Here is a 21,162-nt window from a genome sequence, read left to right as displayed (position 1 = left end):
CTTCGGCTTGCTTTCCCATGAGCTGGTCTGACTTGATCTGCATCAAATCAGGCCACTTCGTAGATTTCCATTAAAAAAAAAATTGTGGGTGCCAGGAGCTGTATGACGTTCACCAGTTGCATGTTGCCCACCCCCGCTGCAGGCTGTTGAGTGAAGGGCTCAGAAAGCACAAAGCGGAGCATGACTGGGAAGAGATGAATTTCACCATTGATTTGAACCAACCAGTGACACCTTTGGCTAGTGCAGCCTTCTCCAACCTGGTGCCCTCCAGAGGTTTTGCACTTCAACTTCCATCATGCCTGGCCATGCTAAATGGGAGTGATGGGAGTTCCAGTCCAATACATTTGGAAGGCACCAGTTTGGGGAAGGTGGCAGAAGATGATTCGAAGGGTTGCGGACAACCCACCTTGGAGCGGGCCTTGAGGGGTTGCACCTGGTGTTGGGCCATAGAGACAGATTGGGGATGCTGCTGGTGTACCACCCACCCTGCAGCAGCCCTGACTGAGCTGGCGGAGGCAGTTGCAAGTGTGGTGTTGGAGGAACCCAGGGCGGTGGTTCTGGGCGACTTCAACTTCCATGCTGAGGCTGTCTCCGGAGTTCCAGCTCAGGACTTCATGGCCTCCATGACAACCATGGGGCTGTCTCAGTATGTCATCAGCCCAACACATGAAGCAGGGCACACCCTTGATTTGGTTTTTGCTCCAAGTTGTGAGATGGGTAGTCTGAAGATTGGGGGGCTCCAAGTAACCCCATTGTCATGGTCAGACCATTTCCTGGTGAGATTTGAACTTACAGCATTACTCTCCTCCCGCAGGGGTGGGGGGCCTATTCGGATGGTCCGCCCTAGGAGACTGATGGAATCCAATGGATTTCTGAATGCTCTTGGGGATTTTCCAGTGGAGAGAGCTGGTGATCCAGCCGAGACCCTAGCCTCACTGTGGAACAGTGAGATGCGGAGGGCCATCGACAGGATCGCACCTGAGTGCCCTCTCCAGCACTGTGGAGCCCGTTCTGCTCCCTGGTATACTGGGGAGCTGAGGTCAATGAAACAGGCTGGACGTTGGCTGGAGCGCAAATGGCGCAAGACTCGAAGACGACCGAGCACACTCTAGAGTGCATAATCGTGCCTATTGCATGGCAGTGCGGGCAGCAAAGAAGGTTTATTTTGCTGCCTCCATTGTGTCCTCAAGTAGCCGTCCAGCGGAGCTCTTCCGGGTTGTCCGGCGGTTGTTGACATCTTCCCTAGTAAATGGGGCCCTGGCCCCGTCGAGGACCTGCTGTGACCTTTTTGCATCACACTTTGAGGACAAAATCGCTTGTCTCCGCAACGACTTTGATGCTGTTGTTAGTGCAGTACCAGTTGAGGTGTCTGATGCCACCATCTGCCCGATTTTGTGGGATCAGTTCCAGTTGTTACGGCCTGCCTGATGATGTGGACAAGATGCTTGCAATAATGCGACCGACCACATGCCCTCTTGATCCCTGTCCCTTCTGGCTAATAAAAGCTAGCCGAAGGGGTATGACTGGGTGGGTCCAGGGGGTGATAAATGCTTCCCTACGGGAAGGGGTGGTCCCTGCTGTCCTTAAGGAGGCAGTAGTGTGGCCACTCCTGAAGAAGCCCACCCTGGACCCAACGGTATTAGACAACTACTGCCCAGTCGCAAATACCCATTTTTTAGGGAAGGTACTTGAGAGGGTTGTGGCGAACCAATTGCAGGCACTCTTGGAGGATACTGATTATCTAGACCCATTTCAGTCTGGGTTTCGTTCTGGTTATGGGACTGAATCAGCCTTGGTCGCCCTGATGGATGACCTTCATCGAGAGAGGGACAGGGGGAGTGCAACTCTGTTAATTCTGCTCAATCTCTCATCAGCTTTTGATACCATTGACCATGATATCCTCCTGGATAGACTCTGTGGGATGGGTATTGGAGGCACTGTGCTACAGTGGTTCCGGTCCTACCTACGGGGCCGATTTCAGAAAGTGACATTGGATGACTATTTCTCGGCCCCTTTGCAATTGAGCTATGGGGTGCCGCAGGGTACCATCCTGTCCCCAATATTGTTTAACATCTATATGAAGCCGCTGGGAGCGGTCATTAGGTGATTTGGAGCTAAATGCCATCAGTATGCTGATGACACGCAGCTCTATCTCCCTGTGACATTAGGGATGTACGAAACACCTACCTGGCTCTGCGCCGGGCAATCCGCAGTGGGGGGGAGGCGCTCTGTCCCTCCCCCCGGAATCCTCGACGGGGGGAGAGGCGATCCAGTCCTCCCCCCCGGAATCCTCGACGGGGGAGAGGCGATCCAGTCCTCCCCCCCGGAATCCTGCCTGGCCGGTTCCGCTCCGTGGCCAAGCCGTGGAGCTGCTGGCCGGCTCCGGCCGCTGGGCGGCCCTGCAGGGACGCAAATGGCAGCTGTCGTAGCCACCGCCATTTGCGTCCCTGTATTGAACCATGATAGGCTACGTAAATATTTACGTAGCCTATCACGGCAGGGGGAAAAACCCCAGTGTACGCAAATGGCGGTAGCCGCCGCCATTTGCGTACGCTGGGTTCCCCCCCCACCGTGATAGGCTACATAAATACTTACGTAGCCTATCACTGCCTCCGCAGGGACACAAATGGCGTCCCTGCGTTAGCCGTGATAGGCTACATAAGTATTTACGTAGCCTTTCATGGCTATGAAGAGGAGGAAGTGAATGGCGGCTTCAGAACGGCCACCATTCGCAAAGCAGCGCGGACGGGAGCAGGTAAGCGCTCCATTTCGTGCACTTTGTGTGGGTTGGGGGCGGCGGGGACTTCGTCCCGCGTGCCTTTTGTGGGTTGGGGGGGCAGGGGCTTCAATCTGCGACGGATCTCGGGGGGCTGAATGCACTGGCATTTGGGCTCACCGAGATCCGTTGCGGAATTCTCTGACATCCCTCTCTGACATCTGAATCAGGAGAGGCTGTGCAAGTCCTGAATCAGTGCCTAGACTCAGTGATGGGCTGGATGAGGGCCGATAAACTGAAGCTGAATCCTGGCAAGATGGAAGCCCTGTGGGTGAGTGGTTCCCGGGTCCAGGAGATAGGCTTATTGCCTGTTCTGGATGGGGTTGCACTCCCTGTGAAAGATCAGGTCCGTAGTCTGGGGGTATTCCTAGATCCATCATTGTCGCTGGAGGCCCAAGTGGTCGCGGCAGCTCGGAGTGCCCTTTACCAGCTTCAGCTGGTTCACCAGCTATGGCCTCTCCTGGACAGGGATAGCTTGACCACGGTGGTACAGGCATTAGTAACCTCAAGACTGGATTACTGCAATGCGCTCTATGTGGGGCTGCCCTTAAGGCTGGTCCGGAAGCTGGAGCTAGTGCAGAATGCAGCAGCTCGGCTATTGTCGGGAGCTGCCCCTTTTTTGTGTGTAACTCCTTTGCTGAGGGAACTGCACTGGCTGCCTTTTCGCTACCAGGCCAGGTTTAAGGTATTAGTACTAGTGTACAAAGCCCTAAACAACTTGGGAACAGGATACCTGAGAGAGTGCCTCCTTCCCTACCAACCTGCCCAGTCACTGAGGTCATCAGAGGGCATATTCCTGGTGGTTCCACATTGGAGTCCACCAGGAGAAGAGCCTTCAGTGTGGTGGCCCCCTTCCTGTGGAATTCAATTCCCTGCCTTTAGAGGTCAGGCAGGCGCCAACATTGTGTTCTTTCCCGCACCTCCTGAAGACATTGTTCTTTCAATGGACTCGATGGCCTTGTAGGCCCCTTCCAACCCTACTGTGCTATGATTCAAGAGGCCTTCCTTGCATGACTAGCTGTGGGTTGTTGAATTTCACTTTGTTGGGATTTGTCTTTTTAAAAATGTTTTAACTTTTTAAACTCTTTTAACCATTGTTTTATTCTTATGTTGTTCATCACTCCGAACTCTTCTGATGAGGAGCGGTATATAAATATTGTAAATAAATAAATAAATAAATAAATTAAATACCATTCAAACCACTATGGGGTTAATAAAACATTATGGTATCTGTAAACACTAACAGTTCTCTTTTCCTGTCTTTCCCCATGGTGTCCACAGCACGTTCAACTGGACGATCCCTTTCCTCTCAGTCTTGGCTTGTTTAGTACTTGCAGTGGCAACAATTATGCTGTATTACATACCACTAAGGTATATCATTTTAATCTGGGGTAAGTCCATCTTTCATGCGATTGGATCTGGATAATTCAGCTATGCATTTATGTGAGAGTTTATTGGTCTATGACAGGGGTGTTGACCCTCCGGCCCATGGGCCAAATCTGGCCTGCCTGCGGTCCCAGTCTGGCCCTCCAAGGTTCCCCAGATGGCCATGTCCCCTTCCCCATTCTGCAGCCCACAGATTGATTGGTGGCTTCTCAGCTTTTGTGCCATTTCTCCCCCCACCCATTCTGAAAGGTTGGAATGCCTGCCCTAAGGCTTAGTTACTGACAGTAAGCGCGTCAATATTCATTCATTCATTCATTCATTCATTCATTTAATTTCTATCCCACTGTTCTTCCATCATGGAACTCAAGGTGGCTACATGTGGTTCCCAGGTGGTCTCCCCTCCAAGCACTGACCAGACCCAGACCTGCTTAGCTTCAGCAAGGTGGCTGCCTCCTGTGCCTTCAGACCATGTCTTGTGTCCACCAAAATATGTGGACATTTTGGCACTGCCGCTTTTGCCTTTGGCCCCGCCCGCCACTGAAATGTGGCCCCCGAGAGCTTCTCTGGAATGGAATGCAGCCCTTGGGCTGGAAGAGGTTCAACACCCCTTTTTCTTTGGTGAAGTCCATGCATTGTGTGCAGATGACCCCTGGCATCTCCAGTTTAAAGGTCTGCAGGATGGGAAATAACACTGCCTGTAATTTAGGAGATCCAGTGCCAGTGGAGCTATACTAAGCTAAAACTTTGGGAGGGGGGAATGGCCAGTGAGGGCACAGGAGTGACTTAAAGACGACCCCTTCAGCCCTCCCTGTGCCCTCAGTGGCCATGCTCCACCCCCCATCCCCCTGACAGGGTCCATTTGGTTCAGGTTGCTGCTTCTCAAAACATAAGGGGAAAAAAAGTTTTGCTTTGAACTGGCATGCTGCGGGCTCAGCTGGTCAGCTCCTGCAGTGCTTCCTTCTGCCAGTGGGGCTGGCCAGGTGAGGAGAAGGAGACAGAAGGAAGAGCAGCTGTCACTGCCACAGTCCAGCCCTGGTGGCAACAGCGGCAAGCTCGGCGGTGGCAGGATCAGCCCAGGGAAGGGCCCTTCAGAGTCTCTGGGCCCTTGGCAGCTGCCCTCCCATGTCAACCCCTGAGGCCGGGCCTGTCTTTGGTCAGAGGCACACCTAATAAAGGAGTGGGGAGGTTTGACTCGTCACATCCACACACAAAAACTGACGGATGCGTGCAAAGGCCCTCTCCCCAGCAAATGGCGGGGGATCCTGGAAGAGGGCCTCTGACGACCTTCTCAGAGTATGATCATGCACATGGGGGGACGGGCTACCCTTCAGGTACCTTCCATGGGGCAACCCTTTGGGTACCTTCCATGGGGATGTTAGTGATATTCACTAGAACCAGGCACAGAAATCATAGAATAGTAAGGTTGGAAGGGGCCTACAAGGCCATCGAGTCCAACCCCCTGCTCAATGCAGGAATCCAAGTCGGAGCATCCCCGACAGATGGCTGTCCAGCCTCGTCTTGAATGCCTCCAGTGTGGGAGAGCCCACCGCCTCCCTAGGTCATGGGTTCCGTTGTCGTGTTGCTCTAACAGTCAGGAAGTTTTTCCTGATGTTCAGCCAGAGTCTGGCTTCCTGTCACTTGAACCCATTATTCCGTGTCCTGCACTGGAATAACATGGGATGATCGAGAAGAGATCCTGGCCTTCCTCTCTGTGACAGCCTTTCAAGTACTTGAAGAGCGCTATCATATCTCCCCTGAGTCTTCTCATCTCAAGGCTAAACAGGCCCAGTTCTTTCAGTCTTTCCTCATAGGGCTTTGTTTCCAGTCCACTGATCATCTTTGTTGCCCTCCTCTGAACCCTCCAGTTTGTCTGCATCTTTTTTAAAGTGCGGTGCCCAGAGCTGGACACAGTACTCCAGATGAGGCCTAACCAGTGCTGAGTAGAAGGGAACTAGGACTTCCCAGGATTTGGGAGCTATGCTTCTATTAATGCAGCCCAAAATAGCATTGGCCCTTTTTGCAGCCATATCACATTGTTGGCTCAAATTCAGCTTGTGATCAACAACAATTCCAAGATCCTTCTCGCTTGTAGTGTGGTTGAGCCACATATCCCCCATCTTGTAACTGTGCTTTTGGTTTCTTTTTCCTAGGTGCAGAACTTGGCATTTATCCCTATTCAATGTCATTCTGTTGTTTTCTGCCCAGCGCTCCAGTCTATCAAGATCACTTTGAATTTTGTTTCTGTCTTCCAAAGTATTAGCTATCTTGCCCAGTTTTGTGTCATCTGCAAATTTGATCAGCATTCCCTGCACCTCCTCCTCCAGGTCATTAATAAAAATGTTGAAGAGCACTGGGCCCAGGACTGAGCTTTGCGGTACCCCGCTCATTACGTCTCCCCAGTTTGAGAAGATCCCATTGATAAGCACTCTTTCAGTCCAATTCTGTAGCTAAATGAACTTCAGGGGCTCATCGTTAAACCTGCTTTCAAAACTGGCTCACTTGAACCAGCTCCCAAAGTCTCCTGTGGCTCAAATTTTGATTTGAGCTGGAGGAGAGTGACTACCCACCAAACACACACACACACACACACACACACACACACACACACCGTTAGGTCCCTGGCAGAGATTCTGAGGGTGAGGTAGGATGCCAGGCCCAAAAAGGTCTCTTCAGGGTCTGTGCTCCTCACACCAGGAATTTTCCCCTGTACACCTTTTTGTCCTATCCATAAGATGTCATGGAGCAAACCGTTCCATTAGGCCGTGTGTGTGTGTGTGTGTGTGTGTGTGTGTGGAGTTAAGAGGCTGTAGGGGCAGATTCAGAGGGGTGTGGGGAGATCAGCCCCTGCAGGGGACCTACCGGGGTTGGACCTCCCACCCAACCCTCTTAATTTGCCCCTTCAGCCTTTTGACCCTCCCCCTACCTTTTTGAAGAAGGCTACTAGTCCTGATGGTTATGTGCTACCTCCAGTATCAGAGGCAGTATGCCTATGTACACCAGTTTCTGCGGAACATGAATGGGCCACTGCTGTTGCACTCATGTCCTGCTTGTGGGTTTCCTGTGCACAGATGGTCTGCCACTGTGTGAACAGAATGCTGGATGAGATGGGCCCTTGGTCTGATCCCCCATGGCTCTTTTTATGTTCTTATGTTCTAAAAGCGGGGAGGGCATGCCATGATGGGCTGGGTCTAATTTTTCTGAGCCCTCAGATGGGGTGATTCCTTCTGATCATTTCTTCTGATTCCCCCCAGCCTCCGACCCCGGAAGAACGTGGGGTGTTTCCAAGTTCCTCTGAGATGATCTTTGGAGAGCTTGCCCATCTCTGACCCTCACTAAGTGAATGCTCCATAGCTTGAGGATGGCTTCTCACACTACCTTTTGTGCTTGTGTGCAGACATCTGAGCACAGAGTATTTGAGAAAGGTCCCCATGTATAAATTACCTCTTTCCCCACGTTAGAACGCACAGAGTTGATATAGGACCTTCACAGCCGACGTGGTGTGTGCATAGTTTTGACTTTTGGTGTCTGTTCCCAAGGCCCAAATGCAGCCTGCAAAGCCACCTTCAGTTCTGTGTGATGGCTGTTCCCGCTTCTCTGTTGCTATTTTTGAACAATGGGATTTTTCATTGCCGAGGCAAGCTGGGCTGTTTTGTAATAAACCTCCCACTGCTTCCTTCAAGGAAAGATGTTGGTGAATGATTCCACATGACAGCAACATGTGTCCAGCTTGTCTGTGTTTTCACACTAATTTTTTCTTGTAAAACACATCGCTCCCCCCACCGCACATCTTCCTGCCTGAGCACGTAAGGCTTTCATATGCGGTAGTTATATGTGTGTGTTTTCACCCTTTTTCTCCCTTAAAATAAAAAAACTAAAATGGCTTTTTGTTTTTTTCTTTCCCAGGCATAAATAAATTTACTAAGAAGCTTAGAAATCCGTATGCCATTGACAATAATGAGCTGCTGGATTTCCTCTCCAGGGTACCATCTGATGTTCAAAGGGTAAGTAATGAATGGCCGCCTCCAACTGAGACAGCAGGCCAGGCCCAAGGAGCTACCAGGTGTGAATCGTGATGCTCAAGGAACACAATGCGGGGCAGTTTGACCGGCAGACATAAGGCATTTGAAGAAACCATGAAACAGGGTGGGAAGGGAAGGGAAGGGGGCAGCCAGCCACAGGAAAAGGGGAGCTTGAAAACCTCAAGAAGAAATTGTATCCCCAAAAGTCTTCTCTTTTCTCAGGGACTCAGTGTGATTTCTGAACAAGGGTTCTCACTCCCAACCTGATCTTTATATTACTCTCTCTGTGTGTGTGTGTGTGTGTGTGTGTGTGTGTAGCTTTTACACACCTGTGCATGCATTTGCATCTATTCAAGTAGATTCTAGTCCATGCAAGCTTACATTGTAATAAATTTGTTAGTCTTTGATAGAGATGAATTTGTCCATTTCGATTTCTCTCAGTTTCTCAGTTTTCCAATGTTAATTTCGGTTTGTTCTGAACTTTGAGGGTTTTTTCTTTAAAGTTTGTATGAAAATTCATAAGCATTTCTGCTTACATGTTTTCCAAATGCATGCATTTTTGTATGTGTTTATGCCTAATATACACCTTTTTTGCAAGCATTTTTCCTAAGATAAAGCATTTCTGAATGTTATTTTCCCTTTCGTACACATTTTTGTGCAGTTTTATTTGGCCAGAGAACTCCATTGCAAAATTGAGAGCGGTGCAAATTTTGAAGGATAACTGAGTTTTGGTTCACATAGTGGTTTGAAAGGGCAAAATTAGGCCAATTCGCATTAAAATGCAGAATGAACAAATGCCTTCCCCATCCCTAGTCTTTTAGGTGTCACAAGACTCTACAACATAGTGTTGCTGCAGCAGTCAAACACGACTGCTACCCCTCTGGAAATTGTTAGGTGTGTGTGTGTGTGTGTGTGTGTGTGTGTGTGTTAGGGATGTACGAAAATCACTTACCTTTCGCGGATTATGCTGATGGTGGGGGGGGGAGGCGCTCCGTTCCTCCCCCCCCCAGAATCCTGGCCGGCCAGCTGTGCTCCGCAGCGATTCTGCGGAGCCGCCAGCCGGCTCCGCCAGCAGCTGGACATCCGGCCGCTGGCTAGCAGGGATGCAAATGGCGGCGGCCGTAAGCTGCCGCCGTTTGCGTCCCTGCAGTCAGCCATGATAGGCTACGTAAATGTTTATGTAGCCTATCACGGCTGACTTAAAAAAAAAACACACGCGCGTACGCAAATGGCGGCGGCCATGGCCGCCGCCATTTGCGTTCCTTATTTTGGCACGTCTTAGTCTATGCAAACATTTACGTAGACTAAGACAGAGAAAATAAGGGGAACGCAAATAGCGTAGATGCTACGCTATTTGCGTTCCCCTTATTTTCACCGTTTTAGTCTACGTAAATGTTTGCATAGACTAAGACGTGCCAAAATAAGGAACGCAAATGGCGGCGGCCATGGCCACCACCATTTGCGTACGTGCGTTTTTTTTTTTAAGTCAGCCGTGATAGGCTACGTAAACATTTACGTAGCCTATCACGGTGTTTTTTTAAAACCTAGCCGTGATAGGCTACGTAAATCTTTACGTAGCCTATCACGTTTTTTTTTTTTAACCTGGAAATGGCAGCGGCGGCAGCCGGTCAGAAGACTGGCCGCCGCCAGAGCCGCCGCCAGAGCCTCCACCGCCAGGAGGATCCGTCCAAGGTAAGTCCCGTCCTGGGGGGGGCGGGCCTTTCCACCACCAATTTCGGGGAGCTGAATGCGCTGGCATTCGGCCTCCCCGAGATCCGTGGCGGAACTTTCATACATCCCTAGTGTGTGTGTCTATCTATCTATGGCTCACAATAATAATAACAACAGTAAACCACATAAAAGAAATAACAACAGCAACAACAACAATAATTAATAAATAATAACATAAATAACAACAACAACAATAATAACAACAGTAAACCACATAAAAGAAATCCAAGAGGAAGGGCAAAAGGTAGGGGGAAATAGAATGTCTACATATTGATCTCCCCCAAAATTGACAAACCTGCCAAACATGGAAGCTGATTCATTCCCTTAACACACATGGGAAGTAGTAAAGGGGGCAACCTTTCACTGATTTACTTTCCGACACGTTGTGTGTTTGTCTTTGCTTCTTCCCTCTCACATGTGGCATGTGAGAGTAAAGTGAAGGCCAAAACAGACATTACTTTAAGGGCGCAATCCTATGGGGATAGTCAGCTGTCTCCGAACTCGGAGGTGGGCAACTATCCAATGCAGGGTGGGCAGAGCGCAAAGGGGATCTAACCGGGGCACTGCCAGGGGTGGGGGAGGCCAGATGATGCATTCTCCGCCCCGTCCCCCAGAAGTCCCTCTTTTCGGCCACTCCATGCTGCTCTTCCAAGCGCAGAGCCAGGGATGACCTGCACCTCCTACAAGGTGGCGGGGACAGGAAGTCAGATTTCTGGGAACCGAGAAATCCGATCGCCATCTAGACGCAGTCTAGCAGCCATAGGATTGCACCCTAAATCTGTGTCTAGCAGCTATGTCTTTTTTCCATTTCCCTTCAAAAGTAGGTGCAGGGGGCTCAATCTCAATCTAAAAAGCCTCCTCCCTACTTGTACCTCCTCTGGTTGTTTCCATTGGCTCTACGGTAAAAATGAAAAAAAAGAAGACATAATTGCTGGACACAGATTTAGAGAAATGTCTGTTTTGGCCCTAACTCTCTCTCTCTCTGTCTCAAAAAAAGAAGAAGAGAAAACCATGGAAGAAGAGTTAACAGGGACTGCCATGCAGTGAACTGCTTCAGGGAGCTCAATAGCAGTGGTGAATGGGGAGACTGGTGAAGGCAGGATTCGCGGTCTCGGTGATGCCACTTGTTGAAGTATTGGTCCTAGCACATTGCCAGGGGGTGGGGTGCCATTTGAGATCTGCTTCATGTCTTTGGCTTGCATTGCTCCGTAGTGGTTTTTTTTTTAAGTTTATAAACTTAGTTTACTTTGTTCTGTTTTGTGAATACCTCTTGACCTGAAACATCAAGTCCAACAGGATAGTCATTAGGGAGGCGGAGGGAATGCCATCTTGGCAGACTGAATCCTGATTTATTTTAGATTAGTTCTTCCCAGTCTATAAAGTCATTAAGCTTAAGTGTACTTTCCACTCCCCTCTCACTTTCTGCTCCAGCTTTTTCTTCTAGAGGACACAGGATTTGCAGTGGCAGTATACATTAATATTTATATTTGAAGATAAGCTGCTTTTCTGTTTAGGTTATATAGAAGGTTTGCATTTACACAATTTGCCTGAAATGGTTTCTCTTATCCTCAGTGACCTTAAAGGGAGTTGGTGCTACAGGGAATGGGGTCTGGGGCTGGGAGGAGGAGGGGAGAGAACAAGGTGTTGGAAACTCTGACGATGGGATGTATCACTTGAAGAAAGGGTTCTACAGTAAGTATTAAAAATGAGAAAGTAAAGTATGAGTGAAGTTCAGTGTAGATGCGACATTTCTGATCTCCTAACCATGTTTAGGAGGTTGGGAGCACCCCACAAATTCCTGAACTCCCTCCCTGCTCCATTCTCATGCATGAACTTCCAGCTCATTTCCTTTTTAAGAATTAACCATTACGCAACATTGCATCTGCGACATTGTCAGCACTATCCATGGTTAGCTTGACACACATATTTGCAACCATGGTTAGAAGAATGTTCACAACTCTTGGTTTGAGCTAATTCTGGTTGGTTACATTTCAGGTACAAGTACAAGTCTAAATGTGGTTAGCTCTGATAAGGAAAGGGGTATTTGCACAGATGAGGTTAGGAGGGAGGGGCTTTGCCAGCACATACGGTGCTCTCCTTACTATGGTTAGATGATTTGAAGGTTTATAACTGGATCGGCCCAAAGTTTGTGCCTGCCATGTTAACACCTCTAGATGGGAGATATGTAGAATCACCTGCATCCTCCCATTTGTTTCCATATGTGCGTGCAGGAGAAATTCTTAGCACGTAATTCCAAGAATCCTGCATTAGATCAACACTAGTTATTTCATAGTGTTCTGTAAGCTTTTCACTTGTGCAAAGTACTTTGAATGAAGATCTTTTGCAGGGCTCAAGTTCAATTTATAACCAACTCTATTCCCTCAAAGGCAAAGGGATTGGAGGGTGGAATGGGGTGGGGGATCCAGAAAGATGGATAGATATGTACAAATGTGTGCAAGCATTGTGAGCATTGTAAATCTGGAATTGTAGCATATGTTTAATCATCCTGCTGCAAATAAAGTTATCTTTTGTTTTTTTTAAAAAAATGTGTGAGGATGGAAACAAAGAATATCACTATTGTGTTTGTTTTGATCCTAGAAGAGTAGCTCTGTAAGTAAGTCTGCTGTAGCAAAAACAGAGAGTCATGACACCTCAAAGGCAAACAATTTTATTGTGGCGTGAGCTTTCAAATGCAAGAGCTGACTTCAAATGTATAAAGAGAAATATATTCATTTCGGTCGAGGTGGGGTTTGGGAATGGATGTTTTGCAAGATGAAGTTTAAAAAGAGTGAACACACACTGAAATGAGAGATTCTATATATGAGTCAATCTGTTGAAGTAAACAGGATTCCGTCACAAAGGGTCAGCAAGTCCAGCACTTCCAAGTCTGGGTGAAGTTTGACTTTTCTGTGCCAAATAAGCAAACATGGGCATATCTCACTATATTCCTAAGATCAGAAAACAGCACACATGTATCACATGTGTGTGTGGTGGTGGTAGGGGAAACCTATTTCTTTATCAAACTCTGAGAAACAGAAGTAAAAAATATTCCACAGAAGTGGAATAAGGCCCTTCCTGCCATATGCCGAAATCAGGTGGAAGCCCCCATCCCCCATCCCGGTGCATCTCATTAGGAAAAAAAAAATCTGGTTTTAATATTTTGGTTTTCAAGAAATGATGCATGACTTTTCAAATCCTTCCTGCAATTAATCCCCCATGTTACTGTGTTTAGAAAATGATTCATTACTTTTGAACCTTCCTTAGTTTTCCCTTGGTTTGTCCGTGGGGAGCCATTAACGCATGGTGGAGTGAGCTTGAGTTACCTTGTTGCAAACGTGACGTCTGTTTGTTTTTACAGGTGCAATATGCTGAATTGAAACCATACAGCGGCTCTAGTCCCATTAGGAAAAAACGGAGTGCTCTGTAGGATACGGAGTTTGGAATGTGGCACCCCCTCCTGTATACCAGCGCACACGGGGCCTCCCCCACCCCTTTTGGATCAGATCAATGCTGTTCTCACCGCTTCGTATCCTGGATATTTCGTCTGGAAGATATGCATGGACTTTAAAAAAAGAAAGAAAAAGAAACCTTCCTTGTGTGTTTGGCTGTTTCTCCAAGTGCACTGATTTGCATCTGTAAGAATAGAATTAGAACTGTAGGGTTTTTAACATGGATATTGGAGTCAAAACCATGTAAGGGACTTCCTCTTGTTTTGTATAATAGAAAAAAAACACCCTTTTTTCTTAGCACAGCAGATCAACAAAGCTGATTGATATAGGCATTCTGGACTTTTTCAACAAACATATCTGACAGATTTACATCAAGATACAAAAACGATTCATTTCTTGCCCAAATTACCATGTGTAGATGGTTTTAAGTGCTGAATTAATAAATCTTTGATACCTATCTTCAGCTTTAAGCAATGCACGGTTTACAATTTTGTTTTATCATAATCACAAGAAATTCTGCAGCCCTCATACATCTTCTGTTTTTCATCCCGCAATTGCTGCTGATGTATTCATTATAAACTGCCAATAACTGCTAGAAACCAGAGCTGTTGCTCCTGGGAGAAGTCTGTGGCTGGCCACAGGCATCCCTTAAGCTGCCCCCCTACAAAAATACAAGGACAATCTCCTACTGAGCCTGCAGATGCTATATTTCTGGCTTCCCTTTTAAGATTTCATCTTATCAGATGCTTCTTCTCCCCCCCCCCCAATTAATCCAAGGAGATTTCAACACTACATATGCAAAATCCTTTTTCTAACCTTACAGACATGGAGGAACACAGGTTAAAAGGACATGTGAAAAATACTATAACAAAGATACCTGTGATTTTTAAATGGGCTATTATAGTTTAAACATGCAGTCCAGGGCACATTGTTTACTTGGATTTAGGGCAGCAAGGGAGATGGCTTTTGAGCTCTAGTCTGCCTTGCTAACTGCCAGTGTCTTGTGTAGTTATCCCTGTTACTGAAAAGCTTGTATCCATATCTGAGCACAGAAGTGCCTCCGATGAGCAGTATCCTGGAATTCTGAACTCCCTGGGTCTTGCAAAGTGAGGAGAGAAGTTGATTGTTGAATCCATTTTTTTAAGCTCAAATCCCACTGAATATGTTTTGAGTTATTCCTTTAATACCACATGTTGGCTTAGAGCAATGGTGTCCGACGCTCGGTCCCCAGATGTGGTTGGACTTCACCTCTCATAATTCCCCTGAGTTGGTGATAATGAGAGTTGTAGTCCAACTTCATCTGGGGACCCAAGGTTGGGAAACACTGCTCTAGAACATAATTCTTGCTTTGGGTGTGGAGGTTCTATGCTTTAGATCCTAAGGATTCATTTCCCAGACAAGCCCATCCTCCAAGGGGAAGTGGGAAGCATACCTTAAAAGCAAGAACCTCAGACATGGGATTTGGCTAGCCACTGTTGGGAGCAGAATGATAAGACTAGATGGATCTTTATCTGATTCTGCAAGGCAATTCTTATGGTCTTAAGTTCTTACGAAGCAAGACAGTGAAACAGGTGAAGGAACGTCCCATCGAGATAAGCTAGGGATGTACAAAAGTGCCCTTACCTGGCTCCGCTGGGTTCCGCTGGGGGGGGGGGGAGGCACTCTGTCCCTCCCCCCGGAATCCTGGCCGGCCGGCCCCGCTCCGCAGGGATTCCGCGGAGCCGCCGGCTGGCTCCGCCAGCAGCCGGTCATCTGGCTGCTGGCTAGCAGGGATGCAAACGGCGGCGGCCATAGCCACCGCCGTTTGCATCCCTGTAGTCAGCCGTGATAGGCTACGTAAATCTTTACATAGCCTATCACGTCTGACTTTAAAAACGCGCGTACGCAAATGGCGGCGGCTACGGCCGCCTCCATTTGCATTCCTTATTTTGGGCCATCTTAGTCTATGTAAATATTTACATAGACTAAGACGGCAAAAATAAGGGGAACGCAAATAGCGTAGCGGACGCTATTTGCATTCCCCCTTATTTTCACCATCTTAGTCTACGTAAATATTTACGTAGACTAAGACGGCCCAAAATAAGGAACGCAAATGGCAGCGGCCGTAGCTGCTGCCATTTGCGTACGCGCCTGTTTGTTTGTTTTTTAAGTCAGACGTGATCGGCTATGTAGCCTATCACATCGTTGTTGTTTTTTAAACCTAGCCATGATAGGCTACGTAAATCTTTACATAGCCTATCATGTATTTTTATATATATTTTTTTACAACACTGGAAATGGCGGGGGCGGCAGCCGGTCGGAAGACAGCAGCCACTGCTGCCACCGCCGCCGCCGCCACTGCCCGGAAGATCCTCCCCAGGTAAATCTCATCCTGGGGGGATCCGCGGGGGGGGGCGGGGGGGCAGGCCGTTCCGCCACAGAGTTCGGGGGGCCGAATGCACTGGCATTCGGCCTCACCGAGATCCATGACGGAATTCTCTGCCATCCCTATGATAAGCATGAAGATAGCCCTGATGGTTTACTATCAGATGATGATGCAAATACTTAAATAAAATTATCAGTCACGTTCTAGAGAGATTAGATTTGAGGCTGGTACAATTAAGGTTCAGTGCATTCAAAGTAGGGATGTTGGAGAAATCCTCCGCAGATTCAAATGAGGCCGGATTCTTTTGAATCCGGCCTCAGGAATCCACGGCGGATCGGCACCACTTACCTCCACTCCAGGAGAATTGGAGGTGGAACGGCGCTTGGCTGCTTCCTGCAGGCCAGAGCCATTCGCCTCCTCTCTGCCGATCGCCATTTCTTTCTCTTTTTTTAATGGCGATCGGCAGGATGTACCCATAGACTTATACGCAAATAGCATCATGAATCTTGCGTAAAAGTCTATGTGTCCATAGACTCATATGTGTCCACAGACACATAGACTTTTTTAAAAAGAAATGGCCATCGGCAGGGAGGAGGCGAACGGCTCTGGCTGGCAGGCAGCAAGGTAAGCAGCCCCCAAGCTGGGCTCCCACCCTGGAATCCTCCAGGAGCGGAGCCTCTCCGGAGGATTCTGGGACGGGAGGAATGGATCGCCTCCCCCCTCCCCATGGATTCCCCACCAGAATGGACGGTGGGGAATCTGTACATCCCTAATTCAAAGACAACAGGCTCTAAATCTTTATCTGAGCACAGAAGTGCCTCTGATGGGCAATATTCTGGATTTCTGAACTCCCTGGGTCTTGCAAAATTCATGTCATCAACTTTCAGTGGTAAATTCATACTGCATCACTTGTTTTTGGATCCACTTGCTTTCTGTCAGATATAATAAGTGACTTTAAGCAGCTTTCTGGAATGAATTGGAGGCTTGGTTTATGGGAGATTTTAATTTTATAAAGAAGATATTTTGATGACACAATAAAGATCAAAATGGAGTACACTTTATTTTACAGGACTGATTCATCTTCTCCCCTGCCCCACGTGCGTGCGTGTGTCCCTCTCCATTTCTGTATCTCTGTTTATATGCAAACATGTTCTGTGATCCAGTGGTGCCTTATGAGCATGGGGGCATTGAATTGTATACACATGGCAACCTTGCATGGCTTTTAAGTTCCTGTCAATAGAGAGGGCAGCTCTCTGTATGTTCTCCATGGAAATGAATGGAGAAGCCCCCTAATATAATGACATATTATTGTATCATTAGATTAATAGTATAATTAATGTAATAGTAGTAGTAGAAGGAAAACACATCGGAATATATGCGTAGTCCTAGATTAGGTGTGTGGGTTGAGAGCCATGCATTTTGTTTAGAGCATTGAATAAGGTGGTTCACATTCAAAACCCTACTCAGCCAAAAAGCTTACTGGGTGACCTTGAGCCAGTCAATATCTCAGCCTAACCTACCCCAAGGGTTGTTGTGTGGATAAAATGGTGGGTGAGGAGAGAAGCATGTACTTCTCAATGCCTTGGAGGAAGGATAGGATTAAAAATGTAAGTAAGTAAATAATCCTGCAACTTCTGATACACACTTGAGCCAGCTGGCTCCAGGAGGGCTAAGTGCAAGTAACGAAGCTTAACATTTGCAGCCATTCTCTCTCTCTCTCTCTGTGTGTGTGTGTGTGTGTTTTATAAAACATAATTTCTGAGACAAACTCTTTCCAGGAAGTGCCAAGGATTCTAAAGTTTTCCTTTATTGTGTTGTGTTTACAGTGAAGCCTCTGACATCGTTTGACTGAGCCATTCCCATATTAGTGCCTTCCAGATGTCTTGGACTTCATAGAATCATAGAGTCATAGAATAGTAGGGTTGGAAGCGGCCTACAAGGCCATCGAGTCCAACCCCTGCTCAATGCAGGAATCCAAATCAGAGCATTCCTGACAGATGGCTGTCCAGCCTCGTCTTGAATGCCTCCAGTGTGGGAGAGCCCACTGCCTCCCTAGGTCATTGGTTCCATTGTCGTATTGCTCTAAGAGTCAGGATGTTTTCCTGATGTTCAGCTGGAATCTGGCTTCCTGTCACTTGAGCCCATTATTCTGTGTCCTGCACTGGAATAACATGGGATGATTGAGGAGAGATGCTGGCCTTCCTCTCTGTGACAACTGTACAAGTACTTGAACAGCACTATCATATCTCCCCTGAGTCTTCTCATCTCAAGGCTAAACAGGCCCAGTTCTTTCAGTCTTTCCTCATAGGGCTTTGTTTCCAGTCCACTGATCATCTTTGTTGCCCTCCTCTGAACCCTCCAGTTTGTCTGCATCCTTTTTAAAGTGTGGTGCCCAGAGCTGGACACAGTACTCCAGATGAGGCCTAACCAGTGCTGAGTAGAAGGGAACTAGGACTTCCCAGGATTTGGGAGCTATGCTTCTATTAATGCAGCCCAAAAGAGCATTGGCCTTTTTTGCAGCCATATCACATTGTTGGCTCATATTCAGCTTGTGATCTACAACAATTCCAAGATCCTTCTTGCTTGTAGTATTGTTGAGCACATATCCCCCCTCTTGTAACTGTGCATTCGGTTTCTTTTTCCTAAGTGCAGAACTTGGCATTTATCCCTATTCAATGTCATTCTTTTGTTTTCTTCCCAGCGCTCCAGTCTATCAAGATCACTTTGAATTTTGTTTCTGTCTTTCTTCCAAAGTATTAGCTATCCCACCCAATTTTTTGTCATCTGCAAATTTGATCAGCATTCCCTGAACCTCCTCCAATTCATTAATAAAAATGTTGAAGAGCACTGGGCCCTGGACTGAGCTCTGCGGTACCCCGCTCATTACGTCTCCCCAGTTTGAGAAGATCCCATTGATCAGCACTCTTTGAGTCCGATTCTGTAGCCAACTGTGGATCCACCGGATCGTTGTTTCATCTAGCCCACTTTGAGCTGGTTTGCTCATCAGGATATCCTGGGGCACTTTGTCGAAAGCTTTGCTGAAGTCGAGGTATATGATGTCCACAGCATCCCCACAGTCCACAAGGGAGGTTACTTGATCAAAAAATGAGATCAGATTTGTCTGGCAGGATTTGTTCTTGACAAATCCATGTTGGCTTCGAGTCATCACTGCATTGTTTTCAAGGTGCTTCCAGATGGATTGCTTTATCATCTGCTCCAGAATTTTCCCAGGGATTGATGTCAGACTGACTGGTCTGTAGTTCCCAGGTTCCTCCTTTTTTACCCTTTTTGAAGATAGGGACCACATTAGCCCTCCTCCAGTCATCTGGCACTTCACCCGTCCGCCATGAGTCCGTTCTCCACTTCAACTCCCATTACCTCCATCCAGCCTGGCCAGTGGTCAGGAATGCTGGAAGTTGTAGTTGAAAACATCTGGCGGGCTGGTGTAGAATGTTCATTGAACATTCTGGCAACCCAGTTGTCCGATGTTTACCGTCCAGCCTCTATGAGGGAAAAGAAAATACTCGTCAGGGAGTAATATGTCATATACACCTTAGGGATAGGAAGAGCAGTGTGTGGGAGGCTGCATACTAGGAAGATTTCCTGGGAGATGGGAGTCTAAGCAGTGAGGTATTCTGAGGAGGAGGAGGAATAGTTCACAGGGGAGACATGAAGCCATATAGGACGGGGCTGAATTTCTTATATTGATTTGAAGTAGATATGCTATGAGCATCTGAGGAAGATTGAGGTGAGAGGGCACGTCTTCCCCAGCCTCAAAGGCCAAGGACTTACCTTGGGGTGTAGCAAAAGGGAAAGCAGTGGCATGCACTCTCTGAGCTGTGTTGGAGTGTATTTTTCCACCAGGGATGGGACTGGAACTACTCAGAGGGCACCCTTTTCGTGCCAGGAATCCTACGACTGGTACTCCCAAGTCTCATCTCCAGAGGGTAGAGAGGCTCTGCTGGGGTTCTTGGGAATTCCTTGGCCCTTGATGACCAAGAAGGGGGAGGTGGTGGAAGCCAGTGCTCAACATGAGCACCTCTGAGCCTTTTGTAACTGCTTATATTGGGAACTTGCAGATGTGCAATCCTAGGGATGTATGGATTTTGTAAAACCCATTCTGTATGTGTTTCGTGGGTGGTCATGTGCTTTTGGTTCCATCATCTGCTTGTTGACTGGATTTTTTCCCGTTTCCCCAAATTTGCAGAAATTCACATTTATGCAAATTTACACTTGCGAAAATGTGCAACCCCACCCGCCATGCACAAATCCCCTCCCCCATGCACATTTTCATGCTTCAGCCTATATGGGGGAAATGTCCATTTTCCGACAGTGGTTTTTTAAAAATTTGTGTAAAATTCTGGAAAGTAAAAAACTTTCTGCAAGAAAGTCTGCAAGTCTTCAGAATCTGTGCAACTTGGAAAAAGCCACTCTGCTGCAGAATCATAGAAATAGAACTCATTTGATTCTGTTGCAGATTTTCCAAGATCTCTATGCAACCCTTTTCAAGTCAAACAATGGGATGCATGTGCATCCCTAATTTGCAGTAATTCTTTGGCTGCAGGCTTCAAGTCTTGCCTGTGTTCTTAATAGCACATCTTGCTTTTCGTCCTGGCTTTCCTTTCTGACTTAGCCCGTCAGCTCTGTCTGATTTGCTTTGCTTTTAAGTTAATAATGCTCATTGGAAAGAATCACAAAAGTTCCAGCAAGTGTCTGTTGCTTGTACATGTAATAATAATAATACCTCCCCATTCTTTTTGTGCAACTGGTTATGCAATCCTCTGGGTCAACAATGCCTCATTGTCTCCCTCCAGGTTCTCATTTGGTTTCCTATACTGTCAATTTGTCAAAACAAAACCACATAGAGAAGTATTTAAAAGAAAACCTACGAGTTCCAATCTGCAGCTTCAATGAAAACAACCCAACAGCAGCAAATCATCTAAATTAGTCAAAAAAAAGGGAGACAGCTATCTTTAAATCCTGCCCCAGCCCTGCCCGCACACAACTTGCTGTTTTTTTCAACCCTGATATGCTGTTGGAAGTAAGTTCCCCCCTCCCTTACTAACAGTCTGCCAAATTTCAGTTTTAATTTTGTGTATGTGCATACCAGGAGGTTTAAAAAAAAAAATCTAGGAATGGTAGATGGTGGCAATACTCCTGGTGGTACTGAGTGGGACTACTTATATGAGAAAATGGCTTTAAAATGCAATAAACATAGATCTGAGTCATAGCAGACTGCATGTGTAAGGGGCTTCATTTTAGAAATGAAGCTACAACCCTCCATAGTAAACTGACATGTGGCACTCGCTAACATTTGTTTACGCATTTCTGCCACCAAGTTGGCGCCCATCTGTCTAAAACAGGGGTGGGCAGAAGCAGATTTAGATCTACTGGTATATTTCTGGGTGATCTGCAGTAGATCAGCAAGGGCTTCTG

At 47.2% G+C, this 21,162-nt stretch overlaps 1 protein-coding gene across 1 annotated transcript in view; it reads left to right on the top strand.

Moving 5' to 3' along the window:
• Nucleotides 1–14,026, top strand: part of MCTP2 (multiple C2 and transmembrane domain containing 2) — a 197,724-nt gene extending 183,698 nt beyond the window's left edge. The window contains exons 21-23 of the mRNA XM_084817427.1: nt 4,058–4,167; nt 8,066–8,163; nt 13,271–14,026. Coding sequence (XP_084673553.1) covers nt 4,058–4,167; nt 8,066–8,163; nt 13,271–13,339 — 277 coding nt within the window. The 3' untranslated portion in view covers nt 13,340–14,026. The remainder of the gene's footprint in view (nt 1–4,057; nt 4,168–8,065; nt 8,164–13,270) is intronic.
• The last annotated feature ends 7,136 nt before the right edge of the window (nt 14,027–21,162 follow it).

The sequence above is a fragment of the Heloderma suspectum genome, chromosome 11 (assembly GCF_057233095.1).
Source record: "Heloderma suspectum isolate Gila_16-S chromosome 11, 16-S_ref, whole genome shotgun sequence".
Lineage (NCBI taxonomy): Eukaryota > Metazoa > Chordata > Lepidosauria > Squamata > Helodermatidae > Heloderma > Heloderma suspectum.
Note: the sequence above shows the minus strand (reverse complement) of the source record. Positions and strands in the feature narration are given on the sequence as shown.